The 21,675-nt window shown below is 35.9% G+C and overlaps 1 protein-coding gene across 13 annotated transcripts in view; it reads left to right on the plus strand.

The window, feature by feature from the left end:
- The window catches only part of MYCBP2 (MYC binding protein 2), a 262,494-nt gene that overhangs the window by 145,317 nt on the left and 95,502 nt on the right, over positions 1-21,675 (plus strand). For 7 of the 13 annotated variants that reach the window (XM_036011264.1, XM_036011258.1, XM_036011257.1 and 4 more), the window contains 8 exons: positions 946-1,046; positions 1,705-1,923; positions 3,464-3,689; positions 4,861-4,979; positions 7,446-7,533; positions 12,640-12,692; positions 14,842-15,014; positions 17,322-17,466. In XM_036011264.1, coding sequence (XP_035867157.1) covers positions 946-1,046; positions 1,705-1,923; positions 3,464-3,689; positions 4,861-4,979; positions 7,446-7,533; positions 12,640-12,692; positions 14,842-15,014; positions 17,322-17,466 — 1,124 coding nt within the window. The remainder of the gene's footprint in view (positions 1-945; positions 1,047-1,704; positions 1,924-3,463; positions 3,690-4,860; positions 4,980-7,445; positions 7,534-12,639; positions 12,693-14,841; positions 15,015-17,321; positions 17,467-21,675) is intronic. The other 6 variants (XM_036011265.1, XM_036011260.1, XM_036011267.1 and 3 more) reach the window with 1 other exon arrangement.

The following is a 21,675-nucleotide window of genomic DNA, read 5'->3' on the forward strand; positions in this document are numbered from 1 at the left end:
CCACCTTTCCCTTACCCCTGTCTGCTTACCTAGTCATCCTCCACACTGGCAGTAGAGTTGTATTTACAAAAACATTCACTGTTACCCACCCCACATTACTGTTATTTATAACATTTGTTCCTGAGCCTCATTGCACATCAGAATCACCTGGGAAATTTGCTAAAAATGAATATTCGGCCTATCCAAATTAGGGTTTTGGGCTGGGCTAGAAAACTGGGGGGGTTATTTTTATTTGTTTTTGTTGTTGTTTTTGTAGAGCCTAGCCTATTCTGATGGAACAGCTGACCTAGAAACAAGTAATTTGGAAATAATTGATTGGTTTTTAACATAAAGGTCTTTACAATTTGGTGTCAGCTTATCTTCCCAGTGCCATGTTTATGGATAAAAATGAGTAAAATGTCCATCAGCAAAGTGCTTTCCTTGGAAAAAGAGAAGTCATTATAGTTTAATAGCAAACATTTTATGTGCAGGCATTGTTCTGTGCATTCTATGTGTATTAACTCAATCTTCACAACACCCCTTGAGGGAGGTACTGTTGTTGTCCTCTTTCGTAGATGATTACTGAGGCACGCACAGAGTAAGTAATTTGCCTAATGTCACACATACAGCTGTGTGTGGCACCAGGAGTAGTGTTTTAAAATCATGATTGTTACTAGGTTCTAATCCCGGCTCTATCATTTCAGAGTTGTATGGCCTGGAGCAAGATACTTAAACACCACATGCCTTGGTTTCCCCTTCTCAAAAGTGGAGATAATAAAAGTTTCTTGTCGATTGAGATAGCACATGTAAATAAGCCCTTAGAATAGTGCCAGGTCCTTTATAAGCACTCACTCAGTTGACATCAACTATAATTTTGCTCAGGATAACAGAATGTAAATTTAGTATGGCATATATATTCATTAAAGTGAAGTTACCTTCTAACTACAGTTTTAATGTCTTTTTTAGCTGATGACATTCCAGAACTGCTTAGCTCTTCCAGTCTGTTTTCCATGCTGCTTCCGCTTATTATAGCCTACATTGGACCAGTAGCTGCTGCTATTCCCAAGGTGTGTAATTTAATTCTGTATCTTTGAATCTTTTTTTAAGAAGTAAAATCATTTTTTACACTCTGTATCCTTCCTATAAAAATACTTTAATTTTGGAAGCACCTGGAGTACAGGTTACAAGTAGAGGTAGACACATGTTAAATGGTAGAAGTTATTAAACCTCTCTGTGTTGCTAGTATTGTTCACTGGATTACTATGCTTATGTATTGGCCTTCCATTTGAAGAATTTGGGAATGGGGTATGTATTTCAGAAATATGTAAGAGAGCCTAAGTTAGCTGAGATTTTTTAATTTATGAATTGGGTGCCAAATCTCCATTTTGAATAAAAATAGCAATATAAAAGTATAGGAGTATTTTTAAATTGTGAAATATTCAAGACAAAGAAGAAATTATAAACTTGATTTTTTCACATAATTATTGAGTAAAACTTAGTTTACTGTAAGTTGCAAAAAGCCAAAAGTATTTAAAAATACAGATTAGGTTATTTTCATGTAACATCTAAGACATCTGTGATAAATCTTTTTTTCCCATAGAACAAATTTCTTGTCAAACAAACACTTAGAAGAAAATCTACATGGAAAGTCTTAGTAATAAGGATAACCAACAATTAAAGCAACTTTCACATTTATCATCTTATTTAATCATTTTTTTATACTAGGTGGCTGTAGAAGTCTTTGGCCTTGTCCAACAGTTGCTTCCCTCAGTTGCCATTTTGAATCAGAAGTATGCGCCCCCTGCATTCAATCCTAACCAGTCAACAGACAGCACCACAGGAAACCAGCCCGAACAAGGCCTCTCTGCGTGTACCACCTCTAATCACTATGCCGTCATAGAGAGTGAACACCCCTATAAACCTGCATGTGTGATGCACTACAAGGTAGGCACCGATTCTTAGGGAGAATTTAAATTTAAAACTTGGTTTGATGTTCTGTAATGATATTTTAAAGGATACTTAGCCTCTCTCTGCTCAGAAGAATAACTTCTTTTATAGTATTTATAGAGAATCAGAAGGTAATTAGATATAGTCAGATACACAGAATTGTCATCATTAAAGAGTATAGTTATAGGGTTTATACGAGTTGTTCCCATTTTTTTATTGTTGTTCAAGTGCAGTCGTTTCCATTTATCTCCACCATGCCCCCCTGATCCCCTTCCCCTGCTCTACTCATCCCTACCTCCCGCCTTTGAACCTACTCACTTTGGCTTTGTCTGTGTGCCCTTTTTACGTGTTCCTTGATGGCCCTTCCGTTACTATCCTTCTCCTCCCTCCTCCCTGGTAACTGTCAGTTTGTTCTTTATTTCAGTGTCTCTAGTTGTATTTTGCTTGCTTGTTTGTTTTGTTGATGAGGTTCCATTTATAGGTGAGACAAGGGTGAATGCATATGTAGTTTTGCTAGATACTGACAAATTCCTTTCCACAGAAGTTACACTCTGGTTTGTGTCCCTCCAACAAGGAATGAGAGTGCTTGTTTTCTCACAGCCTCCCTCACAGTATGTGTTTGAATTTTGGGCCATTTGCCAACATAATGGGAGACATGGTATCTCAGTTGAGCTTTAATTTATATTTATGTTATTATATCCAAGGTTGAACTTTTCATTTAAATGGAGAATTATAAAAATCCTTTACTAAAATATTTGACTTAGTTCTAGGTAATTTTTAGGGTAATATTATACTTAAGAAATTGTTAAGGCTCATATTATACTCTACAGCTAATTCATAGATAGAATTTTCTCTGTGGTGCTGGTGACAGAAGCTTAAAAGTAGCCTTAAAAATGCATATCATTATATGTTATCATAAACTCATGTGTACAGTAAAACTACAGGTTAGGAAAATACAAAAATTTAGTTTTTATCATAAGTGTGTGTGTTTATATTCTCACAATATATGAAGGTTTTGGCTAATGAAAAGAAGCATTTATAATAGATATATGAATGGTAGATAACCTTAAAGTGACTAAAACCTTATGTTTTAGTAATTTATTCACTTTTCATTAATATCATATTTTAATTTATCTACTTATATTCCTGAAATATGTACTTACTGAAATGGGAAATTTACTATATAAGTAAATTATTCCACAAGAAATTCAGATACCTGAATGTTTATGGATACTAAGTAGTTTTGTAATATATTTATAGTGATATCAACGTGTGTTTATAAATACTATAATGTAACATCAACCAAATATTAGGTAGAAAACAGTAGATATTGCAAGCAAAGAGTAAAAATAGTTGATACTGAATGTTAATACCTTGATTTCTGATATTAAACTATTCTGTTAGTTCCTTACTTAAAAATTATTTTACAAATATGCTGAAAGCATCATCTTCCAGTATGATGTCCTGTTTTTGAGTAGGGAGCAAAAATCTTATTCTCCTTAACAAATGCAAGTGTCCTTTTGCCTGCTGACCACAGGTGACCTTCCCAGAATGTGTACGGTGGATGACAATTGAGTTTGACCCTCAGTGTGGTACTGCACAATCAGAAGATGTCCTCCGTTTGTTGATTCCCATCAGGACTATTCAGAATTCGGGATACGGACCAAAATTGACATCTGTCCATGAAAATCTTAATTCCTGGATAGAGTTGAAGAAATTTTCAGGATCTTCTGGGTGGCCTACTATGGTTTTAGTGTTGCCAGGCAAGTTAGTTTTTCTACTCTGTTTTCTGGTAAAATACATGCATTTATGATAATTGTGTTTAGTAAGAATAAATCATTGAAAATGTTTATTTGAGATTTAGAATTTCTTCAAGACATGCTATGTTTCCACCCTGGCTGGTGTGTCTCAGTGGATTGAGTGCTGGCCTAAGAACAAAAGGGTCACCGGTTTGATTCCCAGTCAAGGCACATGTTTGGGTTGCAAGCCAGGTCAGGTCCCCAGTAGTGGGTGTGCAAGGGGCAACCACACATTGATGTTTCTCTCCCTCTCTCTCTCCCTCCCTTCCTCTCTGTCTAAAATAAATAAATGAAATCTTTTTTTAAAAAAAGGCATAATATGTATCTGGATGGACATTGAGAGGTAAAGAAGACTCTGGGCACGGAGTGGCATATCATGACCAAGTTTCAGAAGAGAATGTTAGTTTGACTGAAGCGGAGAGTGAATATTGAGAAGTGGCTGTCTAAAGTTTGTACCAAACCACAGGAAAAGTGGATTAGACCTTTCTTCCCAATAATGAGAACTTGACAAAGGATTCCTTCCTTTCAAGAGAATTGGTGAACTGTGTAACCTGCTGAGTTATGTTAAAGCTATAGTTTTTAGTCTTTTAGTCTTTTAGTTGTGTGTGTAAGTGAGAGAGAGGGGGAGAGCGCACTAGAGCACTTTCGTTATTGCTGTTGCTGGTGCTTTTCTTTAAAAAAAGTATGTAAGTTTTTAAAACTATATGTTGTCTCTTAGTTTTGAACCAATTAATTATAATTACTCTTATAATCTCTCAAACTAATAGCCTATTTGAATTCAGAAGCTTTTCTTCTAGTCAGACCTGCCTTGTGAAGACACCAGATGAAGCCAAATAAATGCCAGGGTAGAGAACGGCTCACTTTAGTAACTGACAGATAATTGATCGCTCATATAACTTAAAGGTAGGATGTTTGATTAAGGAGAATTTGATCATAAAGAAAAATAACAACAGTTCACTTGGTATTGTTCCATTGTTTCTACTGTTTTTAGCACAGGTTTGTTCAGGTAGCTATAGGAAGCCTTCTAAAATGACTATGTTTTTAGAATCTGATTGGTTTTGCTACTTCTCTTGAGATGAATAAAAGATAAAGTTGTTTCAGATTTTGAATTCAGTGTTAGGTTTTTTTTTTGTAGGAAATGAGGCCCTTTTTTCATTGGAGACGGCATCAGATTATGTGAAAGATGACAAGGCTTCCTTCTATGGTTTCAAATGTTATGCAATTGGATATGAGTTTAGCCCCGGACCTGATGAGGTAAGAATGAACTATCATGTCATTCTCTTAAGGACGATTATGTTTCTAAGGGCTCCTATTGCTTTAAATTTGTTTGCTGCCTATAAATAAGAAACCTGGAATGTATTTTGAGCTAGGGCATATAATTGAAAGTATTTTGTAGTTTAATTGTGTTCAGTGCTCTGTTTTTGCTACTTTAAATACATGAAGAGAACAGAACCTTTGAACACATAGCATAGTTGTACTTGTTCCAAACCAGCTCAGTTGGATATGCCTTTCTGAGTAATAATTGAACCTGACTTCACAATGGGACTAACTTAATAACTCTTACCAATGTTTTAAATCATACAATATGACTTCCAGCCAAGATGGAGGTGTAGGTAGACACACTGTGCCTCCTCACACAACCAAAAGTAGAACAACAACAAATTTAAAAACAAAAAATAACCAGAACTGCCAGAAAATAAAACTGTATGGAAGTCCAACAACCAAGGCGTTAAAGAAGAAACACTCAGCCAGACCAGTAGGAAGGGCGGACACCGGCAGCTGGATGGAGAGGACTTGCGGCAAGTTGGTGGCTGGCAGATCAGTCCCACATTCCCATGCAGACCAGGAGGAACAACTGGGGAGCAAGACAGATGCCACAACCCAGGGTCCCAGTGTGGGGAAAATAAAGCCTCAAAACCTCTGTCTAAAACAAACCTGTGGGGGTGTGGCAGTGGGAGGAACTCCCAGCCTCATAGGAGAGTTTGTCAGAGAGACCCACAGTGTCCTAGAGTGTACACAAACCCACCCACCTGGGAATCAGCAGCAGAAGGGCCCAATTTCCTTGTGGGTAGTGGAGGAAGTGACTGAAAGCCGGCCAAGACCCCAGCAAGTGACACTGTTCCCTCTCAGACCCCTGCCCCATGCACAGCATCACAACGCAGCGAGTGGGTTGCCCTGCCCTGGTGAACACCTAAGGCTCCACCCCCTTACTATGTAATAGGTGTGCTGAGACAAAAAAAAATATGGCCCAAATGAAAGAACAGATCAAAGCTCCAGAAAAAATACAACTAAGTGGTGAAGAGATGCACAGTTCAAAACATTGGTAATCAGGATGCTCACAAAATTGGTTGAGTATGGTCACAAAATGGAGGAAAAAGTGAAGGCTATGCAAGATGAAAGAAATAAAGAAAAATGTACAGGGAACCGATAGTGATGGGAAGGAAACCAGGACTCAAATCAATCATTTGGAGGAGAAGGAAGAAATGCACAATCAACCAGAACAGAACGAAGAAACAAGAATTCAAAAGAATGAGGAGAAGCTTAGGAGTCTCTTGGACAACTTTAAACCATCCAACATTTAAATCATACTGGGTGCTAGAAAGAGAAGAGGAAGAGCAAGAAATGGAAAACTTATTTGAAAAGATAATGAAAGAAAACTTCCCCAATCTGGCAAAGGGAATAGACTTCCAGGAAGCTCAGAGAGTCCCAAAGACATTGGACCCAAGGAAGAATACACCAAGGCACATTATAATTAAGTTACCCAAGATGAAAAATAAGGAGAGAATCTTAAAAGTGGAAGAGAAAACGAGAGAGTTATCTACAAAGGAGTTCCCATAAGACTATCAGCTCATTTCTCAAAAGAAACCTTGCAGGCAAAAAGGAGCTGGAAAGAAGTATTTCAAGTCATGAAAGGCAAGGACCTACATTCAAGATTACTGTATCCAGCAAAGCTTTTATTTAGAATGGAAGGACAGATAAAGTGCTTCCTAGGCAAGGTAAAGTTAAAGGAGTTCATCATCACCAGTCCTTTATTATATAAAATGTTAACGGGACTTAACTAAGAAATAGATCAAAAATATGAACAGTATAATGACAACCAACTCAAAACTATTGACATCTGAACCAACAAAAACAAAAACAAACTAAGCAAACAACTAGAATAGGAAAAGATTCATAGAAATGGAGATCACTTGGAGGATTATCAGTAGGTAGAGGATGGGGGAGAATGGGGGAAAGGTATAGAGAATAAGAAGCATAAACGGTATACAAAATAGACTGGGGAGGTTAAGAATAGTATGGGAAATGGAGAAGCCAAGGAACTTATATGTATGACCCATGGACATGAACTAAGGTGGGAGAATGCTGGTGGGAGTGGGGTATAGGGTGGAAGGGAGTGAGGGGAGAACAAAAATGGCACAACCGTAATAGCATAATCAATGAAATACATTTAAAAATCATATAATAATGCAAGGTGAAAAAATGATTATGTTCCTTAAAAATGAATGAAAAATTTTTTGAATGATGAACCTTTGGGCCCAAACCTAATAACCAGAATAAGTCATAATGTTGAATCTCTTCCATTCTTAATTTAACCATTAGCTAACCCATTTCCTTCAAGCTTCAAAAGTTATGTTTGAATGCAAGTTGCATTTGTTAATTATCCAGATTATCTTCCCAACATGTGTTTAAAGCAGCTGATAGGTTTTTGTAATTCTACAGGGAGTCATTCAGTTGGAAAAAGAGTTAGCCAATCTAGGTGGGGTTTGTGCAGCGGCTTTGATGAAAAAGGACCTGGCACTTCCTATTGGTAAGTCTGGTCACGTACTAGGTGTTCATTTATGATTTTTTTAAATTTTAAGAATAGAATATGCTTATTATAGAACATTCTTAAAGTAGATTAACAAAATGAATTTCTTTTTTAATTAAATTTATTGTGGTGATGTTGGTTAATATTGAACATATATGTTTCAAGTGTACATTTCTCTGATAACATGATCTGTAAATTGCATTGTGTGCCTGCCACCCAAAGTGAAATGATCTTCCATCACCATATATTTGCCTTCCCCTTTACCTTTTACTACCTCCCCCATGACTTTCCCTCTGGTACTGCCATACTGTTGTCTGTTTATGAGTTTCAGTTTTATATCCCACATGTGGGTGAAATCATATGGTTCTTAGCTTTGTCTAACTGACTTACTTAGCTTAGCATAATATTCTCAAGGTCCATCCATATTGTTGCAAATGGCAGTATTTCATCTTTTCTTACGGCTGAGTAGTATTCCATAGTATACTGTACACACATTGTATCTACTTTACCCAATCTCTATCGAAGGACACTTCGGTTGTCTCTATCTCTTGGCCACTGTGAATAATGCTGCTGTCAACTTAAGGGTGTATATATCTTCACAATGAAATGCTTTTGAGTTTTTCAGATAGGGACCCAGAAAAGGGGTTGCTAGGTCATGTGGTAGTTATTTTCTTAATTTTTTGAGGAACTGCCAAACTGATTTCCATAGTGGCTGTACTAGTTTACATTCCCACTCAGTGAATGAGGGTTTCTTTTTCTCCACAACCTCTTGAACACTTGTGACAGGTAGTCACCTGTCTTGTTGATGATTGCCATTCTAACAGGTGTGAGGTGGTATCTCATTGTAGTTTTGACTTGCATTTCCCTATAGCTAGTCAGGTTGAACATCTTTTCATGTATCTGTCGGCTGTTTGTATGTCTTCTTGGGAGAGGTGTCTGTTCAGGTCTTGTGCCCATTTTTTAATTGGATTGTTTGTTTGGTGTTGAATTGTATGAGTTCTATGTATATTTTGAATATTAACTGCTTGCTGGAGCTCTTGTTTGCAAATACAATCTCACATTCAAGTAGTTGCCTTTTTGTTTTGTTGTTGGTTTCTTTTGCTTTGCACATTTTTAGTTTGATATAGTCACATTCATTTATTTTTACCTTTACTTCCCTTGCCTTTGGGGGTCAAATTTATATAAAATGTCAAGGTTCATAAAATCAGTACCTATGTTTTTTCTATGTAATTTATTGTTTTGAATCTTAGATTTAGGACTTTGATCCATTTTGAGTTGATTTGTGTACATGGGAACAAAACTGTAATCTGGTTTAATTCTTTTTCATGTGGCCTTTTAATTTTCCCAGCACCATTTCTTGAGGAGGCTTTCTTTTCTCCATTGTGTATTTTTGGCTCCTTTGTGAAAAATTATTTGCCCATATACATACAGTTTTATTTCTGGGCTCTCAATTCTGTTTCATTGGTCTGTATGTCTGTCTTTCTGACAGTATCATGCTGTTTTGATAATTGTTGCTCTGTAGTATAGTTTGAAGTCTGATACCTCTGGCTTCATTCCTTTTTTTTTTAATCTTTATTGTATACTTTTTCCATTACCATTTAGTCTCTTTATACCCCCTTCCCCCTGCAGTCACCACAATATTGTTCATTGTTTTATCTCAGGATTGCTTTGGCTATTCAGGCATTTTTGTGATTCCATATGAATCCGATGATTTTTGTTCTATTTCTTTAAAAAATGACATTGGGATTTTAACGGGAATTGCATTTTTCAATCTCTTTTAATAATGCTTTGTTGCTTTCAGTGTAGGTCCTTTACATCTTTTGTTAAGTTTATTTCTTAGTTGCTGTAGCAAAAGGAATTTTTTCCTTTTTCTAAATTTTCATTGTTAGTATATAGGAAAGCAGTTGATTTTTGTATATTGATTTTGTATCTTGCCGCTTTACTCTATTGTTTAGTTTTTGATGAAGCCTTCAGGGTTCCCTGTACACAGAATCATGTCATCTGCAAAAAGTGACACTTTTATTTCTTCCTTCCCAATATGGATGCTTTTATTTCTTGTTCTTGCCTGATTGCTCTGGCCAGGCTTCCAGAGCTTTGTTGAGTGAGAGTGGTGAGAGTGGACCTCCTTGTCTTGTTTCTGATTTTAGAAGAAAAGCTTTCAGTGTTTCACCTTTGAGTATGACATTGGCTGAGAGTTTGTCATATATGGCCTGTATTGTGTTGAGATACTTTCTTCTATACCCATTTTATTGAGTGTTTTAATCGTAAATGCGTGTTGTTGTTGTTTTCAAATGTTTTTTCTGCTCTATTGATAAGGTCATATTATTCCTATCCATTGTTTTGTTAACCTGGTGTATTACATTGATCAGTTTGCATATGATGGGCTATCCTTGTGCTGTTAGACTGAACCCCACTTGATTGCGATTTATTGCTTTTTTAATGTATTGTTGTACTCAATTTGCTAGTAATTTTTCTTTAATTTTTGCGTCTGTATTCATCAAAGGTATTGGTCTTTAGTTTTTTGTGTGTACATTATCCTTGCCAGGTTTAGGTATCGGGGTTATGTTGGTCTCATAAAATGTGTTAGGAAGTATTGCCTCTTCAGTTTTGGGTGGAAGAATTTGGGAAGGGTAGGTTTGGTAGAACTCACTAGTAAAGCCATCTGGTCCTGGATTTTTATTTTGGGGAGGTTTTTGATGGTTGTCAATTTCCTCACTGTTTATCAGTCTATTTAGATTTTCCAAATCTTCATGATTTGGTTAGAAAGGATATATAATTCTATGAATGTATCCATTTCTTCTAGGTTATTGATTTTGGTGGCATATAGTCTTTCATAGTATTCTAGTATGGTACAGCCACTATGGAAAACCATATGGAGGTTCCTTAAAAAATTAAGTGTAGATTTCCTGTATGATCTAGCATTGCCTCTTCTGGGTATCTACCTGAAAAATTTGAAAACATTTGTTTGCAAAGATACATGCACTCCTATGTTCATTGCAGCATTATTCATGGTGGCCAGGACATGGAATTTCATAGTCACATATACTCATGAGCAATAACTACTTAATGTATTGGTAGTTTGGGATTATTAAAATGGAGGCTGAGAGTACCCTTGAGTCTTTTTAATTCACACACACATGCTCACATCCTCCTTGTCCATGTTACACACTACTAGTGAGGCACTGGCTTAAGCACTGGATATATAGTACAAAACCAGAAGTTTGAGATACTTCTTAAATATCCCAGTGGACATAGCAAGTAGACAATTAGAACTCATTGCTTGGAGTTCAGGGAACAAGTCAATGCAGTTGTCACTTGAACATAGTTGATACTTAATACATGAGACCATATGAAAGATGAGCTGGGAGGAGAATGCAAATGAGGACAAGAGCCCGAGATCAAAGCTGGGACTTGCCAAACTGTCAAAGGTGGACAGAGTATGAAGAAAAAACTGCAAAAAAGATTGTGAAGGAACAGCAGCCAACAAAGTAGGAGTAAAATGAGGATGGTGGCTATGCTGGGATTTTTGAATGATGCTGAGAAGTCAATTAAACTATACCCTTGGATTGAAAACATGCTGATTATACACTCAATAAGAAGTAAAACAGTAAAATGAGAGAATGGAGAGTCAGGAACTGGAGTCAGGCTGACTATAAATGGCTCTCTGGAAGAGTTTTTGTTGGAGGCAGAACAGAAATGAGGCAGTGGCAGAAGTGGTACCTTTTTATATGACACACATCTGCATGAGGTATAAGTTGATCTATAATCAAGACAGTAAAAGCAAAAACAAAGTGTAAAATATTTATTAATTCTATCATGTTTATATGGTTTAACATTTTATTTTCACAGTATTTGGGGAATAGGAGGTATTATTATTTTCCCACAGCTCACCTCCAAAAGTTCATCTCTATCTCTTCCCTCAGAGACTATCCTTCCCACTTGATCCTTTCTTTCTTCCCTTCTCTTTCTCTACTCTTTTCTTTTTCTATTTCTTTTCCCCTTATATTCCCTTTCATCCTTCTCTATTCCTTTGCTCCTACTTAATACTGTTATATATATGAGGAAGTGAGATATTTTGTATTCTGTTCATCTGAGGAAAATTAGTATGTCTTTAGAGGAGATTTGTCAATAACCGTTCAAATTTTTCATGCTTATACTTTTTGATGTAGCAATTATATACATATTTGCATGTATATCAAAAATATATGTTGTAAGATAGATTAATGTAACAAACAGTGCTTGTGATTGTAATACCTAGAGTAGTCAAATTGGTTAAATAAGTCGTATTAACATCCATACATTGAGAATGAATGCAGCTGTTAAAGACAACAAAAAAGTATGTCCTGATGAAAAAGATGTTTGAATTATATTAACCGAGTAAAGCAAGTTGTACAAGGTCCCGTTTTTGCAAACATTATCGTAATATATGTATAAACGTGTGTATATGTGGGTGCCTGTGCATATGTTGACACATACATATGTAAAATTTATTATTTGCAACAATGTTTTCAGAATAACACATAAGAAACTGTTGACACTTTATGTTTGGGAGCCGGTTGAGCAGAATTATTCATTCTCTACTTTAGTATAACTTGAATATTTCTCTTTGAACATGTATTACTTCATTAGTAATATTTTATAAATTATACTATCAAAGAAAATTCAATAAATAAAATGTACATTAAGCAATAAAGGAGAAAATAGCTAGAGGACATAGTCACTTCCTTCTGTTTTCCTGCCAGTTACTATTGTTTGCTGAAGGTATAAATCTTCTATAAGATAACCAAAATAAAAAGGCTCAGATACTGAGTAATCAGTTTCCTCATTTTTTTGGTACAAAAGTAAATACTCAAGATTGCATATTTATGTACATAAGTATAATGTAAATCCTTTGTAAATCACTCAAGGGAAGCATTTTGAGTATTGTTTTGAGAATTATATCTTATATTTACATTGAAAATTATATTTTAAAATATAACCACTGAGATTTACCCAGGATGATAATAGTTCTTTCCCATCTGGAATATCAGAATTGTGAAAAATGCAGAAGACTAGAAAGTTAAACCAAGTATTGATATATTTTATTAAAACTTTCCATTTATGCAGCAGGTAACGAATTAGAAGAAGATCTTGAAATTCTTGAAGAGGCCGCATTACAGGTATGGTCCCAAACATCGTATGGATAAACTTTGTACATTAGTTTAAAAGCAGACATTCACTTAGATAAACCTTATTTTTCTTGAAAATAGGTCTCATCCCTTAAATATTTCAGTCTATGCATTGGCAATCATAAATAACTTAAAATTTTTCTCCGTGGTGGGGGCAACTCCTGCGGGCCCTTGCTTTACCGTGTGGTGGGTGTTCGTGCTGGAGTGAGACCTAAGTCCTTTGGGAGGAAGAGCATCTGCCAGGTGCCGAGGGGGTTGGGGAAGGCAGTGCAGAGCTGTGAGCCTGTAAGTTTTATTGACTGGTTAGAAAAAAAGGAGAAATAAGGTGTTAGTCATTTAAATAATAACTGCAGAGCACACTATAGTTTACAGTGTCTTTATTTTCTATTTTTGCAGTTACACTTTGAGGTCAGTATTGTCTCTTGTATCTTAAAATGACAATAACTGAAATTTAGAAAAGTTCTGCATCTTGTCTAAAAATTCAGCTAATTGGGAGATAGAAGCTAGTGTTTAGGTCTTCTAACACCTATGACTAGTTGATTTACATTGTTTTTTCTGAGATCAATTGATCACAGCAGTAATAATAAAAACAAGCATTTATTTGATCTTAATTTTTTCATGTGCTATTTCAAACACTTGGCATATTTTTAACTCATTTAGTCCTCACTGCAACCCTATGAATTTATTTCCATTTACAGGTAAGGGAACCGAGGCAAGGAGAACTCAACTGACTTGCCCAGAATTACACAGCTGTTAAGCAACTATAGCTAGAATTTGACCTCCGGCCATTTGGTGACCAAGTCCAAAATTTACTATGTGTGGTGACAAAGTCCATGATGCTGATCATTATGCTCTAATCACAGAGAGCCATGGTGTCCTCACAGTGTTAAGACACCAGCCTTTGTTTTTGTTTTTGTTTTTAAAAAAGTTAAAACTTTGTACCTTAAGATTCAAAAATGAAAGTGAATTCAACAAACATTTAAAAAACGTAGCAGTATCACGCAATATTCTAGTTAAAGACAACCATTAAAGAGTTCTTTGTATTATTCATCATCACAGGGATTATTATGGTTTATATATCATCATTTAGCTCAGGTATAAAGAGATCTTTATTGTGCTGCTGTTCAACAACAGCCAAAAATGATGTCCCAAATTTCCCACCTTTTTGGCTGTAAGGTAGTTGTGGTGGTGGTCTAACCTGTATTAAACACCTCCTCCTCCTTAGGCAATGTAGCATGCATTTTATATGTGTTATTTAATTTAAATTTTATAATAGCCACAGAAAGGAGATTTATTTGAACAACATTTTATACATTTTACAGATTCAGAAAGTTCTGTAACTTGCTAGCTCACTAGAATACAGCTATAACTTGTCCAAAGCCAGCATTCACACTCAGGTCTCTTTGATTCCAAAGATCATGATTTTTACAATTTCACAGCTTGTAGAATGTAAAAGTTACCATTATATAAATGTGATAGTATTAGAAATACAATCCTTTTCTATGAAAAATATTTTGTTTTGAAATTTATTATGTAGTCATTAAAATGTTTCTAGAGTTCCAGCATTTAAAGCAGGTCTTTCCAAAATATAGGCTTGCTTGTCAGATAGGTGAGAACTAAAATTTCAGTTTTATCTGCCTCTTTTTCTTCACTTCAGTGAGGCTTGGACAGATTAATGCAATTTTGTGTGCAGCCACAGTCAAGCTTCCGTCCACTTTTTGTACAAACCTAGACTGTGGTACCCACAACACCGAAGAGAACAGGCACAGCCTGTGCATGAGAACTGCCAATAATGGGGACACAAAAAGAGGAGGGGCTCCACAGCTGCCTATAGAGGAGAGTCCAGGCCCTGACAGATGGGGCTCTACCAAGTAGATGGCTAGAATGGGAAGATATGCACCATTTCAATGGACGTGCAGATGTCATAAACCACTTTTTCTGTGGAAGGAAAGGACTGGGAGTATTTTTCCATATGTTCCTTCCTGGACGTTTTCTACTTTGTAGGCTAAAGGAACACTGGAGCATGGGGAGAAAATGATTTCCCCAAAACGGCCTATCAAAAATTGTTTGCAAGTTCAAAAACTCACATATTTAAAGTTTTATATTTTAAAATATATAAATGTTCTCTTTTACCCAACAGGTGTGCAAAACCCATTCTGGTATTCTTGGAAAGGGTTTAGCTCTTTCTCATTCACCAACTATATTGGAGGCACTTGAAGGAAACTTACCGCTGCAAATCCAAAGCAACGAACAGTCCTTCCTGGATGACTTTATTGCTTGTGTTCCCGGATCAAGCGGTGGGAGGCTTGCAAGGTAACATGCTCTAAGTACTGCAGTTACTTTCTTTCGGGGCTTGCCTCCTTTTCGTTTCTGAAGAGAGATGAAAGGGGAGTCATTAGGATGTCATAATGCTGCCTAAAATAACATGATTTTTGTGTTTTGAACTAGCTGGTGCATAATATGGTAGTTAATATTTGAAAATATTTTTAAAATATGATAGTTGTTAGTTGGTTATTTTAAAGTTGCCTAGATGAACTTTTGTTTTAAAAATATGTGGAATATGAGGCAGGGCTCCAAAAAACCTGGAATTTATTTATTAAAAAGTTGTGTATTTTTTTACATGTTTAAACTTCAGTCACCTTCAAAGTACTCTCCATTTGACACAAAACACCTACCAGAACATTTTTTTCCACTGTTCAAAAGCTTTTGAACTTGTTGATTTTAATGCCTTTTGTGTGTTTCTGCTGTTTTTTGTTTCACCTCTTCCACATTGGAAAAACATTTACCTTTGAGGACTTTTTTCACCTGGGGAAACAAAAAAAACAGTGGTTTGGGGCAAGTTCAGGTGAATAGGGAGGGCAAGGCTCGGAAGTCATGCCATTTTTGGGCAAAAAGTGCTGAACCCTGAGTGCAGGTGTACTTGTAAATTGCCCATCATGACATGGGCAAATACATTGAAAGACTCTTCAAAAGAAAAACTCACTGAAGCTGAATGCAGCCTCTCACAACAATGCCAGGTAGTACACTGATACAGATGGGCTCCTAGAACACTCACCTAGCAGGGGAAGCCTGTACTACAAGGGGCCTGCCAGAAGATATTTCCGTTTGGGGGGGTTGCCCTTCTTTGTACATGGTATAATTGAAAGCCTGTGTATTGAATGGTAATATTTAGTATCTAACTAAACTCCTAAATTTATTACTAAATTTTATTTTAGTAAAATCAATAATATAGTAATGTGAGTTTTTTCAAATCTATTATGACTAGAAATATAAATTTAGAATTTAAATCAAATCATTTGAGGTTGTAGAGTTCTCATTTATTTTGTTGCTATTTACTTTTTTAAGCTAAAGAAAAATATGCTGGCTTGTGTGATTTCACAGTATACAAATCTGATCCCTTTCCTGGTTTAATTTTAAAAATACAGAGATTACTCTTCAGTTTTTATAAACCAAAATTGGTCATTAGAGAAGAACAGAAAATCTTTTGTCAGTCTCACTGCTGTCTTTGTGGACATTTTTACACATAACAGAACTACTTACTACTCATCTCACAGGACAGCTTGAATGTTGATCATGAAATGAATTCAGGAATGGCTTCCCAAAATATAGAAAATAGGCAAAATTTATGTGGAAAGGAAAGTAATGAGGGAAGATAGCTGAGAAATTGCATGAAGAGAAAAGAAGGTGGACTGACTGGTCTCAAGCAAGCAGAATGCCATTTTTGCCCCTGCTTTTACAGAGAAGCTGCTCTTTCCTCGGGTATTAGGCTGGCAAGTTAAGGCAGCTCTTCCTCTGTAAAAATGAATGTACTTGAGACTTCAAATTATACTCGACCTAAATTCATTTCCTTGATTATTTTAAATCAACCATGGTTAAAATTCACCCAAGTTTCCTGATTTTTAAAATTTAATCTTTATTGTATTTTTTTCCAGTACCATTTATCTCTCTTGTACCCTCTTCTACCTCCACCCACCCTGTTCCTCCCACAGTCACCACACTGTTGTCCATGACCATGAGTTCTTTCTCCTTTTTCTCAGGCTGTCTACCCTCTAACTTCCCCCACCCCGCCTTAGCTGTCATCTGCTCTCCATCTATCAGACTCCCCTTTTTCCTTGTTAGTTCCGTGTGTTCACTAGATTGCACATATGAGTGAGCTCGTATGGTATTTGTCTTTCTTTGACTGACGTATTTCACTTAGCGTAATGTTCTCTAGGTTCATCGATACTGTTGCAAAGGGTAAAATTTAAAATTTTCCTCTGTTTTATGGCTGAGTAGTATTCCATTGTGTAAATGTCCCATAGTTGTTGTATCCACTTATCTACTGATGGACACCTGTACTGCTTCCAGGTTTCCTGATTTTAAAATTTCTTTTTGTAATCCTGCCTGATTACAAGGCAAGAAATCTTGCCTGATTTGGCATATTTTTTAATTAATTCATCATTAACAATTTGCAAGGAAGAGACTTATTCTGATTATATATGAATCAGAAATGAAGATGATGTTTTGGCATTTTGATACATGCTTTATTCATTTGGCGTAATTCCATGTTAATCATTGAAGATATTGATGACTGTCTTTTTTTATTGTTGTTTGTTTGCTTATTTTTTTCCTTTCTGCTAGGTGGCTTCAGCCAGATTCCTATGCTGATCCTCAGAAGACTTCTTTGATTCTGAATAAGGATGATATTCGTTGTGGTTGGCCTACCACCATAACTGTTCAAACAAAAGACCAGTATGGGGATGTGGTACATGTTCCCAATATGAAGGTAATTATATAAAAATTAAAGTAGTCGACATCTGTGCACTGACTATTGTAACTAATAAAACTTTAGAAATGACAAGTGTCTAAAGTCCGTTTGTAGGACTCTCTTTACATGTATGTAATGGAGGAAGCCAAAAAATCATTTCAATGACTTGTTTATATTATTAGCACATAATCCAATTTTCCAAGTTATATACTTTTGTTTGTTTTTTACATTTTGCTAGGTGCTATCATGGTGCAAAAGAAGGATAAAAAAAAAAACTGTCCATATAAAGAGTGCCAGGTGCAGAGAGGGGAGGCCCTCACTACACAGTGATTGAGTGAATCAGTAAAAGAATACATTTAAGAAATTTGTATATATTTTTAAAAAACTCAAATATATTTCTGCATTCTGTACAGTTGAAACAACATTGAAAATCTAATAATGATACTTATTAAATAAATTCGAAATAAATTTGGATTATAAAAGAATGAAGAGTGGAAATAGTCATGTGCTATATTGATGAATATAGTTCTTTGGACACTCTTCCATCAGACATTAATTAATAAACACATTTAGAACATATATATGTAAAATTAAGTCCTTTATGATACAACCTATTAATGTAAATATCTTATTTAAAACTTTTATTATATTTCTTAAGCCAGGCAGTGAGGCACAAATACCATATGATCTCACCTTTAACTGGGACATAATCAACAAAAGAAAGAAGTAAACAAAATATAAACAGACATTGAAATTAAGAGCAATCTAACAATAGCCAGAGGTGGGGGAGGGGACAGTGGGGAAAAGGGTTTTCAGGAACTACTATGAAGGACACACAGATAAAACCAAGGGGGAGGGTGGAAGCAAGGGAGGGAGGTGGGTTTGTCCAGGGGAGGGGCAGGAGGTGGGGTGGGGAGAAAAAGCAGACAACTGTAATTAAACGACAGTAAAGTAATTTTAAAAAGATTACAATGATGCAATTATAAAAAAACTTTTATTTTTGAAAAAAGTCAGTACTGAATGAAAATTTCTATAGTCAATCCCCAGCTGCCCCCACACCTCAAAGTGATTTGCTTGTTTGGAGCTTAGAGTTGATTAAGTCACAAAATCCCTTTGAATAAGAGCACATAATTTTACCTCCATTGTTTCTTTTATTAGAAGTACTTGGTCCATTTTTTTAAAGATTTTATTTATTTTAGAGAGGAGAAGAGAGGGAGAAAAGGAGGGAGAGAAACATTGATGTGAGAGAGAAACATCGATCAGTTGCCTCTTGCATGCCCCCAAACAGGGACCTGGCCTGCAACCCAGTCGTGTGCCGTGACTGGGAATCAAACCAGCAGCCTTTCAGTTTTCAGGATGATGCCTAATCCACTGAACCACACCAGTCAGGGCTACTTGATACATTTTTTATGTATTTATTTTTTTTAATTTTATTTATTTTCTTTTAAAGAGAGGGGAAAGGAGGGAAAAAGAGAGGGAGAGAAACATCAATGGGTTGCCTCTCACATGCCCTCCACTGGACACCTGGCCCACAACCCAGGCATGTGCCCTGACTAGGAATTGAACTGGCAACCTTTTGGTTCACAGGCCAGCACTCAGTCCACTGAGCCACACCAGCCAGAGCCATTTTTTAATTTATCCCATGAAGAAGCACAATGCCAGTGGAATGTTCACCTGACTCATAGTACCAAAGAAAAAAAAGACAAGAGCCATATAGTTCATGTATCTTAAGACCATTCATAAAATTGTATGGAAAAGTATTTGAGCCTGATACTAGACAAAAATCAGGCTTTAAAGTTTTGACAATGACCCACACCGTAAAGATTTGCATCATGACCTAAACATACATAAGATGAAATAGTATACATACTCTTTATTACATACAATGTGTACCATACATATTTACATCCAGAGCTGCACTGTGGTATTTTCTGTTTTACTTTTCTATGGAAGATTATGTCCCATTTAAGTGATTTCATGCCCACTATGAATTACTCTATCAAATGTTAAAAGCAAGTTATAAAGAGAAAAATTGAATAGAGAATAATCTTAATTAGTGACACACAAAAAAATGACTCTGAAGAAAGAATTTTATTACAATACAAAACACATTAATGTGAACCTCAAAATGATGATACCTGATAAAGAACTAAAGTGGTATTTAAATTGTAACTTTGTGACTGCCTAGGAATCAAGTAGTCTGTGCTAATGCATAAATAAGCATACAACAATAAAATGTTTGTTATAATTCTTAGAATAATATTTCTGAGTATTGTTTTTAAGATAATTTGTATTTTCAGTGTTGCAACATGCCTTAGCAAATCTGTTCTTTTTAAAAAAATTTTTTGTTTTTCAATCACAATTGACACAAAATATTATATATTAGTTTCAGGTATGCAACCTAGTGATTACACATTTATATAACTCCTGAAGTGATCATCCCAATAAATTACTACCCATCTGACACCATACATAGTCATGATAAGTTATTGACTATACTTCCTATGCTGCACTTTACATCCCCATGACTATTCTGTAACTACCAATCTGTACTTCGTAATCCCTTTATCTTTTTCACTTACCTCCCACCTTCCCCCATCTGGCAACCATCAAAATATTGTCTATGTCTGAGTCACTTTCTGTTCTGCTAGTTGCTTTGTTTTCCTTTCATTTTTGCTTTTAGATACCACATATATATGAAATCGTCTGGTGTTTGTCTTTGACTTACTTCACTCAGCACAGTACCCTCTAGGTCCATCCATGTTGCAGGTGGCAAAATTTCATTCTCTTCTATGGTTGAGTCATATTCCTATGTATATATGCATCACTTTTTCTTTAGCCACTCCTCTATTTATGGACACTGAGGTTCCTTTCATATCTTGGCTATTGTACATAATGCTGCAATGAACATATGGATATGTATGTCTTCTCAATTTAGTGTTTTTGGTTTTTCAGACAAATACCTAGAAGTAGAATTGCTGGATCCTTCTTTGTCTCATGTTAATAGCCTTAATTTTAAAGTCAGTTTCCTCCAATATAGGTATTTGTCGCTATCCCGGCTTTTTTGGCTTTTTGTTTCTAGTTTCATGAAATACCTTTTTCCATCCCTTTACATTCAGTCTGGGTGTATCTTTGATTTGAAGTGAGTCTCTTGCAGACAGCATATGCAAGGGTCTTGGTTTCTTACACACTCAGCCTCCTTATGTCTTTTGATTGGAACGTTTAACCCGTTTGTTCTTAAAGCAATTCTTGATTGATTATGTATTTATTGCCATTTTATCGTTCATATTTTTTATCATCTTAATCAGATCCCTTAATGTTTCTTGTAATACTGGTTTGGTAGTAATAAACTCCTTTATCTCTTTCTTATCTGGGAGCCTCTTTATCTGTCCTTTGATTCTACCTGTGATAACTTTGCTGGATTGAATCATCTCAGTTGTAGGTCCTTGCTTTTCATCACTTTGAATAGTTCATGCCAGTCCCTTTTGGCTTGCAAAGTTTTTATTGAGAGATCAGCTGACAGTCTGATGAGGTCTCCCTTGTAGGGAACTAACTGCTTTTCTCTTGCAGCTTTTAAGATTCTTTCTTTGTCTTTAACCTTTGCCATTTTAATTATGATGTGTCTTGGTGTGGACCTCTTTGAGTTCATTTTGTCTGGGACTCTCTGCTTCCAGAGCTTATATGTCTATTTTGCTCACCAGGTTTTAGAAGTTTTCTGTTGTTATTTTCTCAAACAGGTTTTCAGTTTCTTGCTCTCTCTTGCTCCTTCTGCCATTCCCATAATATGAATGTTAATATGCTTAAAATTGTCACTTATACTTTCCTCATTTTTTAAAATTCTTTTTTCTTTTTTTTTTTTTAAAGATTTTATTTATTTTTAGAGAGGGAAGGGAGGGAGATAGAGAGAGAGAGAGAAACATCAATGTGCGGTTGCTGGGGGTCATGGCCTGCAACCCAGGAATGTACCCTGGCTGGGAATCGAACCTGGGACACTTTGGTTCCCAGCCCGTGCTCAATCCACTGAGCTACGCCAGCCAGGTCTTTTTTCTTTTTACTGTTTTGAGTGGGTGTTGCCTGCTACCTTATCTTCCAAATGGCTGATTCAGTCCTCTGCTTTATCTGCTCTACTGCTGATCTTCTGTAATGTATTCTTCATTTCAGATGCTGCATTCTTAATTTCTGAGTGGCTCTTTTTTATGGTTTTTATCTTCATTCGTGTTTCCTCTT

This window comes from Phyllostomus discolor, chromosome 11, assembly GCF_004126475.2.
Source record: "Phyllostomus discolor isolate MPI-MPIP mPhyDis1 chromosome 11, mPhyDis1.pri.v3, whole genome shotgun sequence".
In the NCBI taxonomy this organism is placed as follows: Eukaryota; Metazoa; Chordata; class Mammalia; order Chiroptera; family Phyllostomidae; genus Phyllostomus; species Phyllostomus discolor.